The following is a 15,780-nucleotide window of genomic DNA, read 5'->3' as shown; positions in this document are numbered from 1 at the left end:
GTTCCTGTCCCAAGCTGTGCACTTGCACTGTGTGTTTTGGCTGAGGGCTGCCGTGGGGGGTGAATGCTGTCCCCAGCAGGGTGGGGGGACAGGGTGCAGCAGCTGGGGAGAGCCCAGGAGCACTGCTGGCTGCTCCCCACGCTCACGCTGCTGCTGCCCTGCACAAGGGAGGGAACAGGGCATGGTGAGGGCAGGGACATCACAATTCCTTCTGGAGCAAGGTCCCAGATGTTTCTTGGGGAAGAGGGAAGCTGCTGGACAAAGGTCCTGCTGTGAGCTGGCAGCAGGGGGCTGGAGACACGGGAGCTGTTAATGATAGTGGGCTTTTGCACATGGCATTGTTTTTTGTTTTTCTTTCTGGGTCACTGCAGAACTTTTTCCCCTCCATGGACTTTCCAGCCCTGTTGTTCTGCTGAGGAATGGCATTTTCAGGACAAAGCTGCCCCCTGCTCCCCAGGTGAATCTGCCAAACTGGAAGTGTATGTTTGCTGTTTTATCTCAAATATGACTGGGCATTTGCATACACAGATTTTTGTGTCTGGGTCTGGCTCTGGCTGGGACTTGTTGCAGCTTCCTTTTCCCATTTTATTCAGCTTGGTAAGTTTTAAACCTGCAGCTGGTGGGGCTTCCTCTTTCGGGTGTGAGGTTCTTGCACCCTTTGGGTGCTGCAGGTGCCCTGTGCTGGGGCTGGAGCCAGAGGGGTGCCTGGCAGACACACAAGAGCTGCACCATGGCACCTCCGTCTCTTTCCCAGCTCCCTGACTGCTCCCAGATGTCAGGTGGCCCATGACCCCATGGCCTTCATGTCTGTGTAGCTGTGATCTACTATTCCCCAAAGTACGTGGAGTCAGCTTCTTCCAGATTTTATTATTTGTTTGACCCCCTGTATTTGCAAGCTCTGATTTCTGAAGCTGTCGCTATTTGCAGTGGGAAGCCAGATTATTTTAAACAAGCAAAATATATCCTGAACAACTTTGTGTCCGAGGCTGGTACAGAGTCATTATCAAGAGTAACTGCTGGGCACCCTGAGTTACAGTTCTGGAAGTCCACCTTGTGCCAGGCAGAGCCTGGGCTGGAGCTGGGAGCGAGCAGAGGCACCCAGGGGCTGCAGCTGGGGCCAGCCCTGCCCCTCCTCAGTACACGGTGCACCAGTTGCTGCCATCGCTGGGCATCAGCCCGCCGGTGATGAGCAGAATCAGATCCACAAACCACCAGATGCCCAGGCCCCCCAGCGTCAGCAGCTTCCCCACGGCGGTGCCGGTGTGGCCCAGGCAGAACCGATCTACTCCGAAGCAGCCCAGGAAGAAGGAGTAGAGCAGAGTGGTGATGAAGTAGTGTCCCGTGTACCTGCGAGAGAAGATGCGGTGGGGTCAGGGAGCGCCAGCGCTCCCCGCCGGACCGGCCCTGCTCCCGGGGGAGCTCGATCCGGTGGCTGCGGGGGGACAGGGACTCTCCTACTTGACGCAGGGCCGGCTGCCCCGCAGGAAGCTCCGCGGCTCGGCGCACTCGATGCCGTCCAGCGCCCGGCACTGCACCCGCGTGTGATCCACCTCGCCGTGGGCCTGGCCGCCGAACTGGGGCGGGGGGGGCAGCGCTCAGCGCTCGCCGGGGCCCGGGGGCACCGGGGCCGCCCCCGCCCCGCCCTCACCTTCACGCAGCCGTGGCCCAGCTCCTGCTGCGCCGTGGCGTTCCCGCCGTGGTCCACCGGCTCCTCGCACTCCACGAACTCATCGGGGCTGCGGGGAAGGAGCGGCCGGTGAGGGCGGCCGGGAGGCCGCGCTCCCCCGCGCCCCGGCCCGGCGCTCACAGGTAGGTGCAGAGGACGAGCGGCGCCCGCGGATCGCTGTAAGCCCAGGCGGCGGCGGGCGGCCCCGGCGGTAGCTCCCGGGGCTCGGTGTCGTTGCCCGGGAGGCCGCGGCCGTGCAGCAGCAGCAGGTTCCCGAGCAGGAGCGCGGCCTGCCCGCACAGCAGCGCGTACCCCACGGGCGGCGCCATGGCGGCACCGCCGCCCCGCTCGGCCTCGGGCCGCACCGCCCGCAGCCAATGGGCGCCCGTCGCCGCACCGCCCGGCCGCCCGCAGCCAATGGGCGCTCGTCGCCGCGCCGCCCGGCCGCCCGCAGCCAATGGGCGCTCGCCGCCGCGCCGCCCGCGGCCAATGGGCGCCCGCCGCTCGCAGCCGGTCAGAGCCGAGCGGAAAAAGCTGCGGAAGCGGCAGCGGAGGGAGTGCGCCCCAGACGAGGAGGTGATTGGCTGCCGAGGGGGGCTGGCGGCCAATGGGCGAAGGCGAGGGGCGGGGCGCTGGTGCGGCGCGTGTCGCCTGCCGCGCGCGCGGCGCTCGGGACCGAACCCCGGGGCCGAACCCCGGGACCGAACCGGCTCTAACGGGGCCCGGCCGGGGCCGAACCGCCTCAAACGGGGCCCGGCCGGGGCCGAACCGGCTCTAACGGGGCCCGGCCGGGGCCGAACCGCCTCAAACGGGGCCCGGCCGGGGCCGAACCGGCTCCAACGGGGCCCGGCCGGGACTCAGGGACCCCGCGACCCCTCCTTCGGGGGATGCCCGCCGCGCTCACCCCAAGAACGGACACCCTTAGCGCCGGAGAAGGGCTCTCTGGGGTCTGTGTTGCCGGTAACGGGCAGCACGGGGGCTCAGCGACTGATTCCGTCCGAGCTGGCCGTTGTGCTGCGCGGCTCTCCCCAGTGCCACCTCGCCCTGTGGGAATGGGTGGCAGCCCAGGTTCGGGTGCATTTGTGCTCTTTTCCCCAGTAAATTGACTCCCCTTTGCCATCACTTGCTCCTAATGCGATGGGTTTGTCAGGTGTTTGTTCCTGATTTTCCTGGAGGATGGTGCAGAGCTCCGAAGTTGCCTTGGCAGGTTGTCCACGGGTGATTGGTGGAGCAGGGCAGTATGCCTGGTGCTTGTAGAGGAGGGCAAAGCCTGTGATGCCTTCTCATTCTGGGGAGTTTCTCGTGCTCACCTGTACCTGTGGTATTGCCCAGGCAGCACCTGACATAGCGTGCTGTCATGTGCTTCCAACACATTATGAAAAGGTTCTTTCCCTAGAGGGTTGGTGGGGCACTGAACAGGCTCCCGAGGGAAGGGTCACAGCCCCGAGGCTGCCAGAGCTCCAGGAGGGTTTGGAAAACGCTCCCGAGGATGCACAGGGTGGGATTGCAGGGCCGGCAGTCGGATTGGACGATCCCTGGCCCTTTCCAGCTCAGGATATTCTACGGTTCTGTGCTTCCAGTGTGCAGTGCAGCTTTTTGGCAGGAAAGGCCGGCAGAGCCGTGGTGGCCGCAGTCTGCGCTGACACCAGCTCCCTTTGCGGGCGTTTCCTTCGGGACCCCGGCGCTTTGGGTTGAGGCTCTTCCCGCCCCCGTCCGGGCCGTGCCCGGGTGGTGTCGATGCCCGGGGACGTGCCCGGGTGGTGTTGATGCCCAGGCCCGTGCTGGGTCCCGGGGCCGTGCTGGGCCATGCCGGGCCGTGCCCGGGCGGTGCCGATGCCCAGGCCCGTGCTGGGTCCCGGGGCCGTGCCGGGCCGTGCCGATGCCCGGGTCCGTGCTGGGTCCCGGGGCCGTGCCCGGGTGGTGCCGATGCCCGGGCCCGTGCTGGGTCCCGGGGCCGTGCCGATGCCCAGGCCCGTGCTGGGTCCCTGGCCGTGCCCGGGCGGTGCCGATGCCCAGGCCCGTGCTGGGTCCCTGGCCGTGCCCGGGCGGTGCCGAGCCGTGGGGAGGGCGGTCGGTCGGGCCCGGGGCGGGCGGGCGGCACACGGCTCCGCCCGGGGGCGGCGCAGCGCAGGCCCCGGCCCGGCTCCATAAGGCCGCGGGGCCGCCGGCCGGACCCAGCGCCCCACGGGAGGGGCGATGTGGGCAGGGGGTGTCATGGCCCGGGCCTGGAGCTGCCTCTGTCGCCTCCTCCTCTTCCTCATCTTTCTCCTGCCGCCGCCTGCCGCGCCCGGGCAGCCCGCGGGTGAGTGCGCGGGGCCGGGCCGGGCCTGCCGCCCGCACCCCGCTCGGCCCCCATTCCCTTTCCCGCACAGCGCCGTTCCCCCTTCCCCGTCTCCTCCGGAGGGCCGAGCCCCCCCTTATCATCCCTCCCCGGGGCAGCCGCTTCCCCTCCCCTGCCCTCGAAGGGGTCCGGTGGGGCAGAGCCCCCCACAGCCTGGCCGGAGCGGGGGTCCCGCCCGCTGGCCCCGTGTGCTCCCGGGGGTTGCCGCTGCCCGCAGGCGGCTCTGTGGGTGCCAGCACCGCCAGTGCCAGCGTGCTCCCGCTCAGGGATGCTGCGGAGGGCCCGGCGGGACAGCGGGGCTCCGGTGAGGGGCCCATGGAGCTCCAGGCGGGGAGCTGATCCCGGGACAGCGGGGCTCCGGTGAGGGGCCCGTGGAGCTCCAGGCGGGGAGCTGATCCCGGGACAGCGGGGCTCCGGTGAGGGGCCCGTGGAGCTCCAGGCGGGGAGCTGATCCTGGGACAGCGGGGCTCCGGTGAGGGGCCCGTGGAGCTCCAGGCGGGGAGCTGATCCCGGGACAGCGGGGCTCCGGTGAGGGGCCCGTGGAGCTCCAGGCGGGGAGCTGATCCCGGGACAGCGGGGCTCTGGTGAGGGGCCCGTGGAGCTCCAGACGGGGAGCTGATCCCGGGACAGCGGGGCTCCGGTGAGGGGCCCGTGGAGCTCCAGGCGGGGAGCTGATCCCGGCAGTGGCCTCGGGTCCCGGCACACCTTCCCGAGCTCGCAGGTGTCCCCGGCTCTTTGCTCCTCCATCCTCCGGGAGCTCCGGCCGGCTCTTGCGGAGCAGGAGGGGAAGCACCCCGGCAAAGCCCCAGGGATGCGGGGCTGCCCGGGCAGCTCAGGTGGCCTTGGCCATACCGACAGTCCCTCGGGTATGGGGCAGAGCTGCGCAGGCTGCTGTCCCCAAGGAGGGAGGGCAGGACTCAGTGCCATCGTTCTGCGTGGTTCTTAAGGACTTGGTGCCGTGCTGTCCTTAGGGACTGTTTATGAATTGAGATGGTTCTGTTTATGGGCTCTTATGGTGCCGATTCAAGGCTGTACATACATGACAGGCAGAAATGTCTCTTCTGTCATTGTTTCTCCCTCCTGAAGGGACACATGCACAGTGTAAAACTTTTGTGTTTGTCATTAATGCATGTTTTTATAGTCAGGTCTTCCCAGCTGAGGAATATGCAACTTGATACTGGTGCTTTGTGCTGAGGACAGTGCTTATGTGGTGTGTGCCTCTCCCTGAGGGATTCTGTGCTGGAATCTCTTCCTCTCACTGGCTGCGTTGTTGCTGGAGGCTGTGTGAGCTGTGTGAGGTGAAAGTCAGCTTTGAGAGGTGGTGCAGCACGTTGGGAGCTGCCTGACTGGAGGCCGAGGAGTGATGTCTGGAATTATGCATCTCTGAGATGTCAGGTGCTTGGTGTTTTGAGGAATAAGATTTTAGTTCCTGCCTGTAGGAAAGAAACACCGGTGCCAGTTCCTGATGGTGGATGGTAGTGTTCCTCTTTGCCTTTAGAACTCTCTGTCCCAGCTATTAATGCCAAACCTTCCATGAAATAAAATGAACCTCTCTTGCCTGAGTATAAGCATGAAGGAGAGGGTAGAAACCTCCAACTCTTGCCTTATAATGTAAGTGCTTTTGACACACATAGGGGTGTAAGACAGAAGTGGAGTGTTACCAGAAACTCTTATCTGAAAATTCCTGAATGACCATAATCACATAGTGGTGTGCAGCCTTAAGGGATCTGTGTGTATGGCTTTCCCTCTCCTGTTTGTGTCCATAGGAGCCTTCAAGATTTGACTACATGGATTCAAAAAAATTCCCAGGCAGAGACTGCTGTGGGCTGCTCCATCTCTTTCTTGATACTTGGTGTCCTACACACACCAGGATGTTCCTGCCAGGCTTGACCACAATTCTTGAAGCGTCTAAACGCTTGGGTTTAAATTTCTGGGGAGATAGGGTGTTTGGTTAAGATAATTCTTTTGTTCAGATCACTGAAAATACAGCACTGCCTCACCCATATTGCTACAAATCTGGGTCAATCATTCAGCGAAGAGCGGGTTTGTGGTTATTTCCTCCATGTGAAAAGGAAAGAGAGGAAAGACATTCCAGTGTAGCTAACGTTGCCTCTTGTAATGCCTTGCTTTTGGAGAAGGGAAGTTAGGATCATGACTTTAGAGTTTCTGCATGTCTTGATCATTATTATTTCACAAGCTAAATATAAAAAAAAAAAAAAAAAAAAAAAGGTAAGAATGTGCATTTCACAGTTCCCTTTGGTGGCCAGATGTCAAGCCAGTGATGTCTCCAAAGAGAAGCTTCCCACAGAGTCAGCTGAGAAAGCAGAGCTGGCGTTCACAGCTGGTAAGATGGGGAGGAAGTCAGTGGGCTCAGCGTGCTCAGCCCTGTCCGTGGGCACGCTGTTGTGGGTGGAAGGGAGTGACTGAGGGCCAGTGACCCCCAGGAGGGTTCACCTTGCTGCAGACAGCACAGCTTTACCCTGCTTCTCCTTGGGAGAAGGCTCCGAGGTGCAGAGGATGTTGTGACAGTTCCAGTGGACACGTGTGACAGTCCTTTTTGTAGAACAAGGGGAGCTGTTGTCTTGCAGACAAGTTAGGCTTTAGGAAGGGCAGAAGGAATGGGGAGAGTCTAGACAGGAAACACTTACAGCATAGGTCTGGATTTCAGCAAGGGGTGTAAGAATTTTCTAGGAAATATTTCTGTGGAAGAGCTCCGTAACCTGATCAACATCCAACATCCCCAGTGAAATACCAAAAGAAACTTCTTGAACTGCTCTGGGCAGGTTTAATGTTATACAGATATTCCAGGTGAGCAATACATCCAGAGGAATTTGCTTCTCTTGCCACGATAATTGGTCATCTCTTCCTGCCTTCTAAGAAGCACCAGCACAGCAGGAGACCCAGCAGGGCTGAAGACTGAGAGCAGGGGAGGGAGAGGTGGAAAGAGAAGTCCCAAGGAGTGGTGCCTGTAGAAGAACAGCTGGCCAGATGTTCCCAGGTGTTTTGAAGATGAAGCACCACTGAGGTACTCTTTGGTGTTTGAGGTTTGGGAGGAGCTGGAACTGCTGGCTCTACAGAAAACATTCCTACATTTAGAAGAAGGCTTGTTATGTTTGTGCTTTGTATAAACCTCTAAACATTTTTAAGTGGACTTGGATAATATTTGCATAGTGAAAGTGAAGGAGGGTTTTGCTTGCAGTAGTCCAAAGAGTAAATCCTGCTTCAGCTGTGACCTTAGTTCAGAAGTCAAGTGCACCAAAAAATGCTTTTCCTGGTGTGTCATTGCCTGGAGAAATCCACCAGCAGTGGTTCTGTTGTTTTGAAGGACATATGTAAGTAAGCCAGGTCATGGAAGTTTCTCCTCAGACACTGCTTGGCAAACTCCTGTATGATTCTGAAAATAGGATATGGAGAATGCAGACTGAGCTGGCAGCTGGTACCTCCCAGTCAGATGGGATTCAGGCTCCATAAAGACTGGGATAGCAATCCCAGTGATCTGAGCACGGGAGAAGTATCTGTCAGAAATAAAGGGCTTTGAAAGGATGGTGCAAAGTGTTTTTGCTGATGTGGAAATAATTTCTGTACATGTATGAGAGGGTGAAAAATGGGGAGCGGGAGCATGTTGGCAGGAAAAGAAATGAGTGTCAGAGTATGTTAAATGACAAGTGAATCAGATGTGTGCCGTTCTGAAGGTGAGTTTAACCTGTGGAGATCCATAAACACACACAGCATGTGTGCCTTGGTATGTGTGAGGCCTCACTGAGCTGTTGTGTCCTGTTGTGGGCTTTTTGGGATAGGTTTATCTGACTGGAGAGTGGAGCCAGAGCAGCCTGATATAAACAGGCAGAGGTGTAAGGAAATCCTGCATGTTGATGCTCTTTAGTCGCAGGAAAGGAGAGGCAAGTATGACAGCAGGAAATCTAAAGATGTGGAGCTAGAGGGAAGGGGGTGAATGGCTGCCCTGCTCTGGGGCTCAGAGGTGCAGCTCGAAGCACAAGGAGCTGCTCAGGGGTCAGGAATGCTCGGTGGAGATGCTCCATGTGGAACTGTCCTGGTGGGTTGGATGGCTGGGTAATGCCTTTGGCACTTCTGGTGAGCAATCCCCTGCCAGAGTGTGGAATGACTCGTGCAGCTGACCTCAGCTATTAATTGTAATCAATCGATGGTAACCACAGTTACCTTAATGAGTTTGGCTGTTTTAGCAGCTGACCTGCTCACATGCTGATGAGTTGTTTTTATGAAATTAGCTTGTTTTGTGGTGTAACAGGCCACAGTATGAACTTTCCTCTTTTTAATTTTTTTTCTTCTGTTGAGTGTATCTTTGACCTTCCGCTGCGAGGCTTGGGAAGGAGTCACAGCTCAGGAAGGATGGTAATTGAGGGGAAGTGTGAGTTAGTAGGTGGGCGTAGCTGTGTGCTCTGATTCTGTAACTCAGCCAATGACCCACGGGCATGCCAAGGTCTGGCAAGGCAAGGGATGCAGTCTGAGCTGTTGCTGAATGCAGCTCTTACCTGTCAGGCACCCCCAGAACACCTGAACACCCCCAGAGGTTCCCTCAGTGGCTGGAGAGTCCTTATGGCTGTGATGTGTTCTGGTGCTTTTCAAGCTCCCACATGCCGTGGAGCATGCATGGAATTCCTATGGTGGATTTGGGGTGGGGAGGGGAAGATGAATCACGTCTTCCTAGTTGTCTCCAATGCTTAGTAATTAATGGCAGCCTTTAATGAGATGAGATAACTATGGTCATGGATGCAGTTGTGTTCTTCTGATCAGAAACAAAGTCTCAGTGCGGAAATGGGTCATCAGCATGTCCTGTCCTCAGCAGTGACAGCTCCAGCAGCTGCCAGAAAGCACCTGACGATTAGGAGTCCTGTAACTTGCTGAAAAATTGATTCCAAACTCTACCTGGCCTTTGCAGAAGGGAAATGTGGGAGCGGGGTTGGCTTTCTGCTCGGCTGCACTTGTCCCTTGGGTTGGATTTTTGATGAACTGCTCCGTGCCCTCTCTGAGGGTTGCTGGTGATGTGTGGAATGCTGCCCAGGGCACTCAACATGGAAACTGCTGCTTTGGGAAGTGAGGGGCAGTGCCAGGGACATCCCTGCTGGAGACTCCCACCCCTACCACCTCCCAAACTGGAGCGGTGAAGGATGGGAAGGAGGGCAGAAAGTGGGGAGAGAAGTGTCAGAGCATTCAGAGACTCAAAAGTTGGCCTCTTTTAGTGCTGTTGCTCTAAGAGGATCCTCTTGGAGTTGTACTCTTCCCAGAAATCCCTCCCAGTTCTGCTTCATGTGATGATTCACTTACTTGTTTTCTGCGTCCAAGCTGCTCTCGGGCAAACGTGTCTGTGTCAGGCACTGCCAAGGCTGGCTGTGCCCTGCTGTTTGTGTAACCTGTGCCTGGAGAGCCTGCAGAGCCTGGCCCGAGTGTCCCACCCCTCTGCTGCGGGCAGGAAGGGCCCTGGGGATGGGACAAGGGCAGAGCAGCGCCCTGCAGGAGCTCGGGGAGCGTGTGCTTGGGAATGACAGATGGGCAGAAGTGATTGCTGCAGTGTGTGCTTTTGGTGGTTCATTCCAGGGAAGGAAGCAGCCCTTCCCTCCCTTGTTTTCAGGCCAGGGAGGTGCTGACGCTGTATTCTGTAGCCAGTGAACGTCAGGGGCTGTTTTCAGGAATTTTATCTCTGCTTTTTTAATACCTTTTTGTCTACAAACACCATAGTAATGGAAGTCCTGCTGCAGTCTGTGCCCCGTGTGAGTTCCTGAGAAGCAGTGGGGCTGTGCCCGTGCTCGGGTGACAGAAATGCTGTGTGGCAGAGCAGGACAGCACGGTGGCCTGAGGCCTCCTGCCATGGCCACGTGTGCTGGGACAGGAGGGAAGCTGGCAGCGATGTGATGGCTTGTTCTTCGGGGGTAGTGGTGGGAAGAGTGTGCAAGGGACTTGCTTTTCCCTTGGGATGCCTTTTTGAGTGCTCCCTCAAGGAGATGATGTGTGTCAGCTTGCCAGGGAGGGGAAGGCATCTGAAGGAGCCTGAATGCCACTGCAGCCTGGTGCTTTTTGGGGAACCCCTGGCATTTAAAGCCCGCCTGTTTTCCAAAGGATGGAGCAGGCCTCTCATGGAGGCTTTGAGCTCACGGTGCTGTCCTGCAGCTTAGAGAAGCCAAAGGCCCTTTGGACACGGAGTGTGAGTGTTGGTGTGCTCAGAGGGGCTGGTTTGAGCTGGATGCAGCATCTCAGTCCCACTTGAGAGGTTTTGGAGGGTCTTGGACACCAAACACTCTCACACCCCAGACTTGGTGATGATTTCTGGAGACAGTGAGGATAGCTGTTCCCTTCCCCCTGCCTTTGTTGGGGAGCTCAGACTCCTCTGATGAGCTCATTGATTCCCTTGCCATGAGCCAGGAAAACTATTTCTCTGGATGCTGCCTGTGATCTGGCTTGGCCAACCTCCTGCTTCCTGGGAGAGCAGCTGCGAGCCAGGCACCAGCAGATGCCACCACTGGTGGGAGAAGTAATTTGCATGCACAATTTATTGTTGTTTACATAGTTAATATAAAACAGCTTGCAAAAAATGATAAAGGGAGCTTGGACTGTGGACTTGTTTGGTTCAGGGGATCTGTCTGATGCACATGCAAATAATATATAAAGGGATCTGTGACAGCTTCTTTGTTGCAGGGATTTGTCTCACCTCAGTTGTTTTGATGAGGCCCTTGGGAGCTCTCTAAAAGCATAATAAATAGTAGCACCAGCCTCAGGGCAGGAGTTTGTGCTGTGCAGGACCAGGGTGTGAGGCTGAGCTGTGCCGTGGCAAGAGCAGGAGCTGCTGGAGCTCCTTGAGAGGGGCTGCACGGGGCAGTTCTGCAGCTGTGCAGCACGGGACACTTGGTTTGACACTGGGTGTCCCTGAGCCAGTCCTCATACTTTCATGAATTATAGGGGAAAAGAGTTTGATGTATCAATAACATTCTTCTCCATAGACTTAAAAAAAGGATTTCAGCCCCAAGACCAAGGTATCTCCTCATCCCTTACATCTGGGACTTGACTTTTTCTTCACTGAGCTTGGGCTCTTCATGTTGTTCTTCTACGTGTTCTCACTCTGTCCTTTTCTCTCACCTGAGGGGGTATTGAAGGTCTGCAAGTCTATCTGTGCACTTAAAGAATTAATATCTCGCCCAGGCCTGCAGATGGTCATGTGATTTCTGCTGGGCAGTGGTGGAGCTGTTTGCAGTAGAAGATTTCTTTCCCAGCTCCTCAGGGCAGGAGTTTGTGCTGTGCAGGACCAGGGTGTGAGGCTGAGCTGTGCCGTGGCAAGAGCAGGAGCTGCTGGAGCTCCTTGAGAGGGGCTGCACGGGGCAGTTCTGCAGCTGTGCAGCACGGGACACTTGGTTTGACACTGGGTGTCCCTGAGCCAGTCCTTGCTGTGCTGAGCTGCCTTAAGTGCTGATTCTGCTGCTGAGGAGTGGTGGTCCTGGTACCATGAGATGGGTGCTGCTAAGAAAGTATTTGGAATGTGAAGATTTCAGTTTGAAACTTTCTGGAAAAATTGGTGTCTCCTCTGCTGTTTGTGTGCTGTTTTCTCTGGCCCCTTACCAAGTGTGCCTTGCTCTGTGCTCTTCTGTGTGTGGACTTTTCCTGAAGTAGTGTTTTCTTCCTTGTGCTTCATCCTCTTGGTTGCTTTGTTCCTTTAGCCAGTGCTTCTGCTCTGCTCTCCAGGTTTCCAGGAGATTTCCCTGCTCACTTCCTACGAAGTTGTAACTCCACGGAGATTGGGAAGAGAACGACGAGAGGCTTCCAACAGCTCCTCCATACAGGTACTGGGCAGTCTGAGACTCAGCTTCAGTTTAGTGTCTACTTCCAAATAAAGTTCACCCAAAACTGACCTGAAATGCCAGTGGGATGCTGCTGGATGCACCTGGCAGCAGGGAAATGTCTGTCCATCACCTCTGGCACTGCTGAGGGACAGGAGTATCTCCCTTCTGCAGAGGTCACAAGTTGCTGCAGTGGATTTTAGGTCTGGGTGTAAAACTTGCATCATGTTCAGTAAAAAAAAACCTGTGTTGTCCTTTTCTGGCTCTGACTTGGAACTTTTCTGTGGAAGTTTTAGAAGGACAGGATAAGAAAACCACATTTCTATTTTGAAACCATTTCCTTCATGGGATTTTTCCCCAGTCACACAGGAAGAGATGCTAAATTCTCAAGGCTGGGACAATTATAAAAATAAATTTCAGGCTCATCCAACTTTGTTGGTTTCAAAGACTGTTTCATTCATTAACATGAGTAAAATGCACATTTCTTTATATTCAGGACAAGGTGTCATATGCTGTTGAGATTGAGGGAAAAGAATACACCATTCATCTTGAAAAGAACAAGTAAGTGATGAATTTCTTTAAATTATTGAACTACTCAAAGTGTTGTGTGCAGATGAAAAGCTGGCAGGTACCACATGAGTTTTGAACCCCGGGGTTCTGTGTGGGAAGTGCAGGTACATCCCAGCTCTGCACAAGGGGAAGAGATTGAGTCCTAGTGTCCTGGCCATCAGCCAGAGATGGTTTTTGATTCCTGTAGCCCTGGGGAACCCCCTTCAGAGCAGGAAGCTGCAGATTACTCCGAGGAGACCCAGGGAATCTACAACTCTTTCTATTCGCAGCTAAAAATAAACGAGCTGAACTGTATTCCAAGTAAATATTTTCACTTTTGTCTGGATCTTGTTTATTGTTTTAGTTTTGTGTTTTTTCCTGTCTCAGCAGCACAAGGACACTAATAAGTGAGGAAACTGACTCTCTCTCCAAGGTCTGAATACTGAGACCTCACAGCTCACACAGACTCTGTCTGTCTGGGGTTTAAGGGCCACTTGCAGCACCAGCACATGGTCATTTACCAGGCCACTGCTGGCCAAACTGCCCTTGTGATAGAGACACAACTGTGCAAGCCCTTGGGGAACTCCAGCTGCCACTTGCCAAGGCCCTGACCCTCAGAAACGTGGGAATTTAGCTGCACCACATCAAGGGAATTACCAGGATGGTGCAGCAGTCGTAGTCGTGGGAGACTTTCCAATGCACTTCCTCCTCAGACTGGGGAGGAAAAGGCATATGCAGCAGACTGAGGGCTAGATTTTTTTTTTTTCTGCTTGGAAACAGGCTTTTAGCACAATTTATTGGGTTTTGCTGCTTGTTCTACTCTCTGAGGTGAGATGGTTTGTTGGATTTCATTAGCAGTTCTACCATTCTGGTCTCTTGAATTTTGCTGTGAAAATATACTATTTTTGTGTTAATTTTAGAGGATTTTCCTTTTAATGTTTCCTTATTTAATTTCAATTTACATATTTGTCACACTTTTGATTAGGGCCATCTTACTGCTCTGTTCCAATGTCACATTGCATGAAATTCCTCTTGTATTCCTTGTCCCCTGTCATTGCAGAGAACTGCTGCCCAAAGATTTCACAGTTTATACCTATGACAAGGAGGGAAAGTTGCAACTGGAATATCCAGATGTCCAGGTAGGACTTCCTTCTCTTCATACCCTCACTGTGGGTGACTGGAACAGAGCATCTGTGGGATGAGGGAGTTGGGATTACAAAAGGATAGTTGTATTTTCTGCTGGGCCCCCTTCAGTACCCACTGCCCTCTTCCTGGAGAGAACCCTTAATCTTGGATGAGGCTCTAACCTGCGAAAGACCTTTATTTTCTTCTGTGGAGGTGGTTGCTGTCTCATTAGAAGCTGAACAATGCTGCTCTCAGCTGTTGGTGTCTCATTATGGGGGTGCTGCTGTCCTTGTCCCAAAGCCCAGTGCAGGGCTGGTGGTACTTCTGGCCTCTGCCTGCCTCCCTCCAGGGCTTGGAGCCTGTACTGGCGACTCTGGGGGCTGAACAGGCAGCTTTGCTTTTGCTTTTGCACTCAGTGAGCTGCCAGATGGGTCCCTGAGGCAAAGTGAGCTGTGGGCCACTGGCCCATCTATTCAGCAGGGCTGCCTGTTGGGAACTAAAGCTCCTCAGGGTGGGCTGGTGTTGGATTTTCTGGTTCCCCAGACAGAGGAAGGAAGGCTGAATCTGACTATGTTCTTAGAAGGCTGATTTATTATTTTATGATGCTATATTATATTAAAGAATATGATATTAAACCATACTAAAGAATACAGAAAGGATACAGACAGAAGGCTGAAAGATAATAATGAAAACTCGTGACTCTTTCCAGACCCCTGACACAGCCTGACAGTGATTGGCCAATAAGTAAAATAATTCACATGAAACCAATGAAACAATCACCTGTGGGTAAGCAATGCCCAACCACATTCCAAAGGAGGAAAACACAGGAGAAGCGAATCAGATAATTATTGTTTTCATTTTTCTCTGAGGCTTCTCAGCTTCCCAGGAGCAAAGTCCTGGGCAAAGAGATTTTTCCAGAAAATAGGGCTGTGACAGGCTGGTCTGTGAGTCCTCACAGGTGGGAGCTGCTGGAAGGGATGGACCAACTCTGAAGGACCTTTGGGAGGGATGTAGTACTGGAGTTACTGCACAGAAAGCATTTGCAGCCCTCATTCTGTACAAGCAGGCTGCCTGATGTGTTGCCTTAGGAAATGTAGGACTGAAAGCAGGTTGTGTGATACAAAATGCTAGAGAGCTTTCCTGCTGGCTTCACTCTTAGGGATCAGTGTTGTTCCTTTGAAAGGGAAGTATTAGTCATACGTGATTCATAGGATCTTGTTCTTGAAAATAGAGCACCTGAGTCAAATGACTATTTGCTTCCTAGTTAAAAGGGATTGGTTGGAGGAAAAATGCTTTTTCAGCATTAGGTCACAGAAGTCATGCTGGCCCTGAACAGTTAGCACAAGCCCTCTGTGCTTTCTACATTCCTTGCAAGAGAAGCTGTATGATAGACCCCTATATCAATGTCTAAAGATGCCCTTGCCAGAGAAAATGGAGTGTATTTCCCCGTGCTACCCCTTGTATGGTTTCCAGCATTTGTATGTCCAGAGTGGGAGTGCCCCATGTGTCAGAGCTGCACTGTGCAGCACAGCTCTGGTTGGGAGAGCACCTCTGGCACACAGCAGGTGCTCTCCCTCCTCCTGCTACAGACAAGCAGACAAGACAAGCCAGAACTCTCTGCCAGAAGACTGAAGAGTAATTTGGCCCAAACTGGGAGGGAGGGGCTGGCCTCAAAATATTTGAGGCAGGGTGGAGGACAGAACAGGAGAGGGATAGCTTAGGTCAAGTCAAGAAATCCAGCTGCGGTAATTTGAGCTTAATACATTTTGTGTTCTTGAGCTGTAATCAGTGCTGGTCAGTGGCAGATCAGAGGCTGCCCTGGCTGTGCAGGCATGTCTGAAACACGTGTGTAATGCACCCTTGTTTTCCTGTCCAGGATCACTGCCATTATCAGGGCTTCGTGGAGGGGACCCTGGATTCCCTGGTGGCTGTCAGCACTTGCTCAGGGCTCAGGTAGCACAACTCCTCCTTTGTGTCCCTGCTGTCACATTGTGGCTGCTGAAGCCAAAAGCCAGTTCTGCTGCTTTTGAAGGGAGTCACTGGCTGCACTGAGCTGCCTTGGTGCTGTTGTCCTGTGGCATCTTTTATTCAAGGAGTTCACAGATATTTGAAGTACCATCAACGAAGTTATTAATGCAGATTGTTACCAGAATGCAGTGAGTTGGTTTTGATGCATATTTGGCTTATTTTTTAACTTGCACAGATAGTCATGTCAGCTGTACCTATTGCAGAAGTGGAATGTTGAGCACTAGTCTCCAAATTTCACAAAATTGGCCCTAAACCTCATGCACCTCAAG

At 54.5% G+C, this 15,780-nt stretch overlaps 2 protein-coding genes across 3 annotated transcripts in view; one reads left to right on the top strand and one right to left on the bottom strand.

The window, feature by feature from the left end:
- Positions 1-847: 847 nt before the first annotated feature.
- Positions 848-2,043, bottom strand: TM2D2 (TM2 domain containing 2). The gene is made up of 4 exons (XM_038160202.1): positions 1,808-2,043; positions 1,649-1,736; positions 1,459-1,574; positions 848-1,347 (listed from the first exon to the last, which is right to left on the bottom strand). The coding sequence occupies exons 1-4, from the start codon at positions 1,993-1,995 to the stop codon at positions 1,134-1,136; spliced, it is 606 nt and encodes a 201-aa protein (XP_038016130.1). The 5' UTR covers positions 1,996-2,043; the 3' UTR covers positions 848-1,133.
- The window catches only part of LOC119710787 (disintegrin and metalloproteinase domain-containing protein 9-like), a 29,323-nt gene continuing 15,191 nt past the window's right edge, over positions 1,649-15,780 (top strand). Inside the window, exons 1-5 of one of the 2 annotated variants that reach the window (XM_038160186.1) lie at positions 1,649-1,809; positions 11,715-11,812; positions 12,306-12,370; positions 13,419-13,497; positions 15,360-15,436. Coding sequence is in view for 1 of the 2 variants with exons in the window: in XM_038160185.1 (XP_038016113.1) it covers positions 3,863-3,968; positions 11,715-11,812; positions 12,306-12,370; positions 13,419-13,497; positions 15,360-15,436 (425 nt within the window). In the remaining variant the exon portion in view is untranslated. Of the gene's footprint in view, positions 1,810-3,774; positions 3,969-11,714; positions 11,813-12,305; positions 12,371-13,418; positions 13,498-15,359; positions 15,437-15,780 lie in introns of those variants that run through there. The other variant, XM_038160185.1, reaches the window with a different exon arrangement.

Source organism: Motacilla alba, chromosome 22 (genome assembly GCF_015832195.1).
Source record: "Motacilla alba alba isolate MOTALB_02 chromosome 22, Motacilla_alba_V1.0_pri, whole genome shotgun sequence".
Taxonomy (NCBI): domain Eukaryota; kingdom Metazoa; phylum Chordata; class Aves; order Passeriformes; family Motacillidae; genus Motacilla; species Motacilla alba.
Note: the sequence above shows the minus strand (reverse complement) of the source record. Positions and strands in the feature narration are given on the sequence as shown.

Bases quoted from the DNA above. Each gene is read 5' to 3' on its own strand.
- TM2D2 (XM_038160202.1), bottom strand. From the start codon at position 1,995: ATGGCGCCGCCCGTGGGGTACGCGCTGCTGTGCGGGCAGGCCGCGCTC. The intron at 1,575-1,648 runs GTGAGGGCGGGG...CCCCCGCCCCAG, and splicing joins TGGGCCACGGCTGCGTGAAG to TTCGGCGGCCAGGCCCACGG. The intron at 1,348-1,458 runs GTAGGAGAGTCC...CTTCTCTCGCAG, and splicing joins GGCAGCCGGCCCTGCGTCAA to GTACACGGGACACTACTTCA.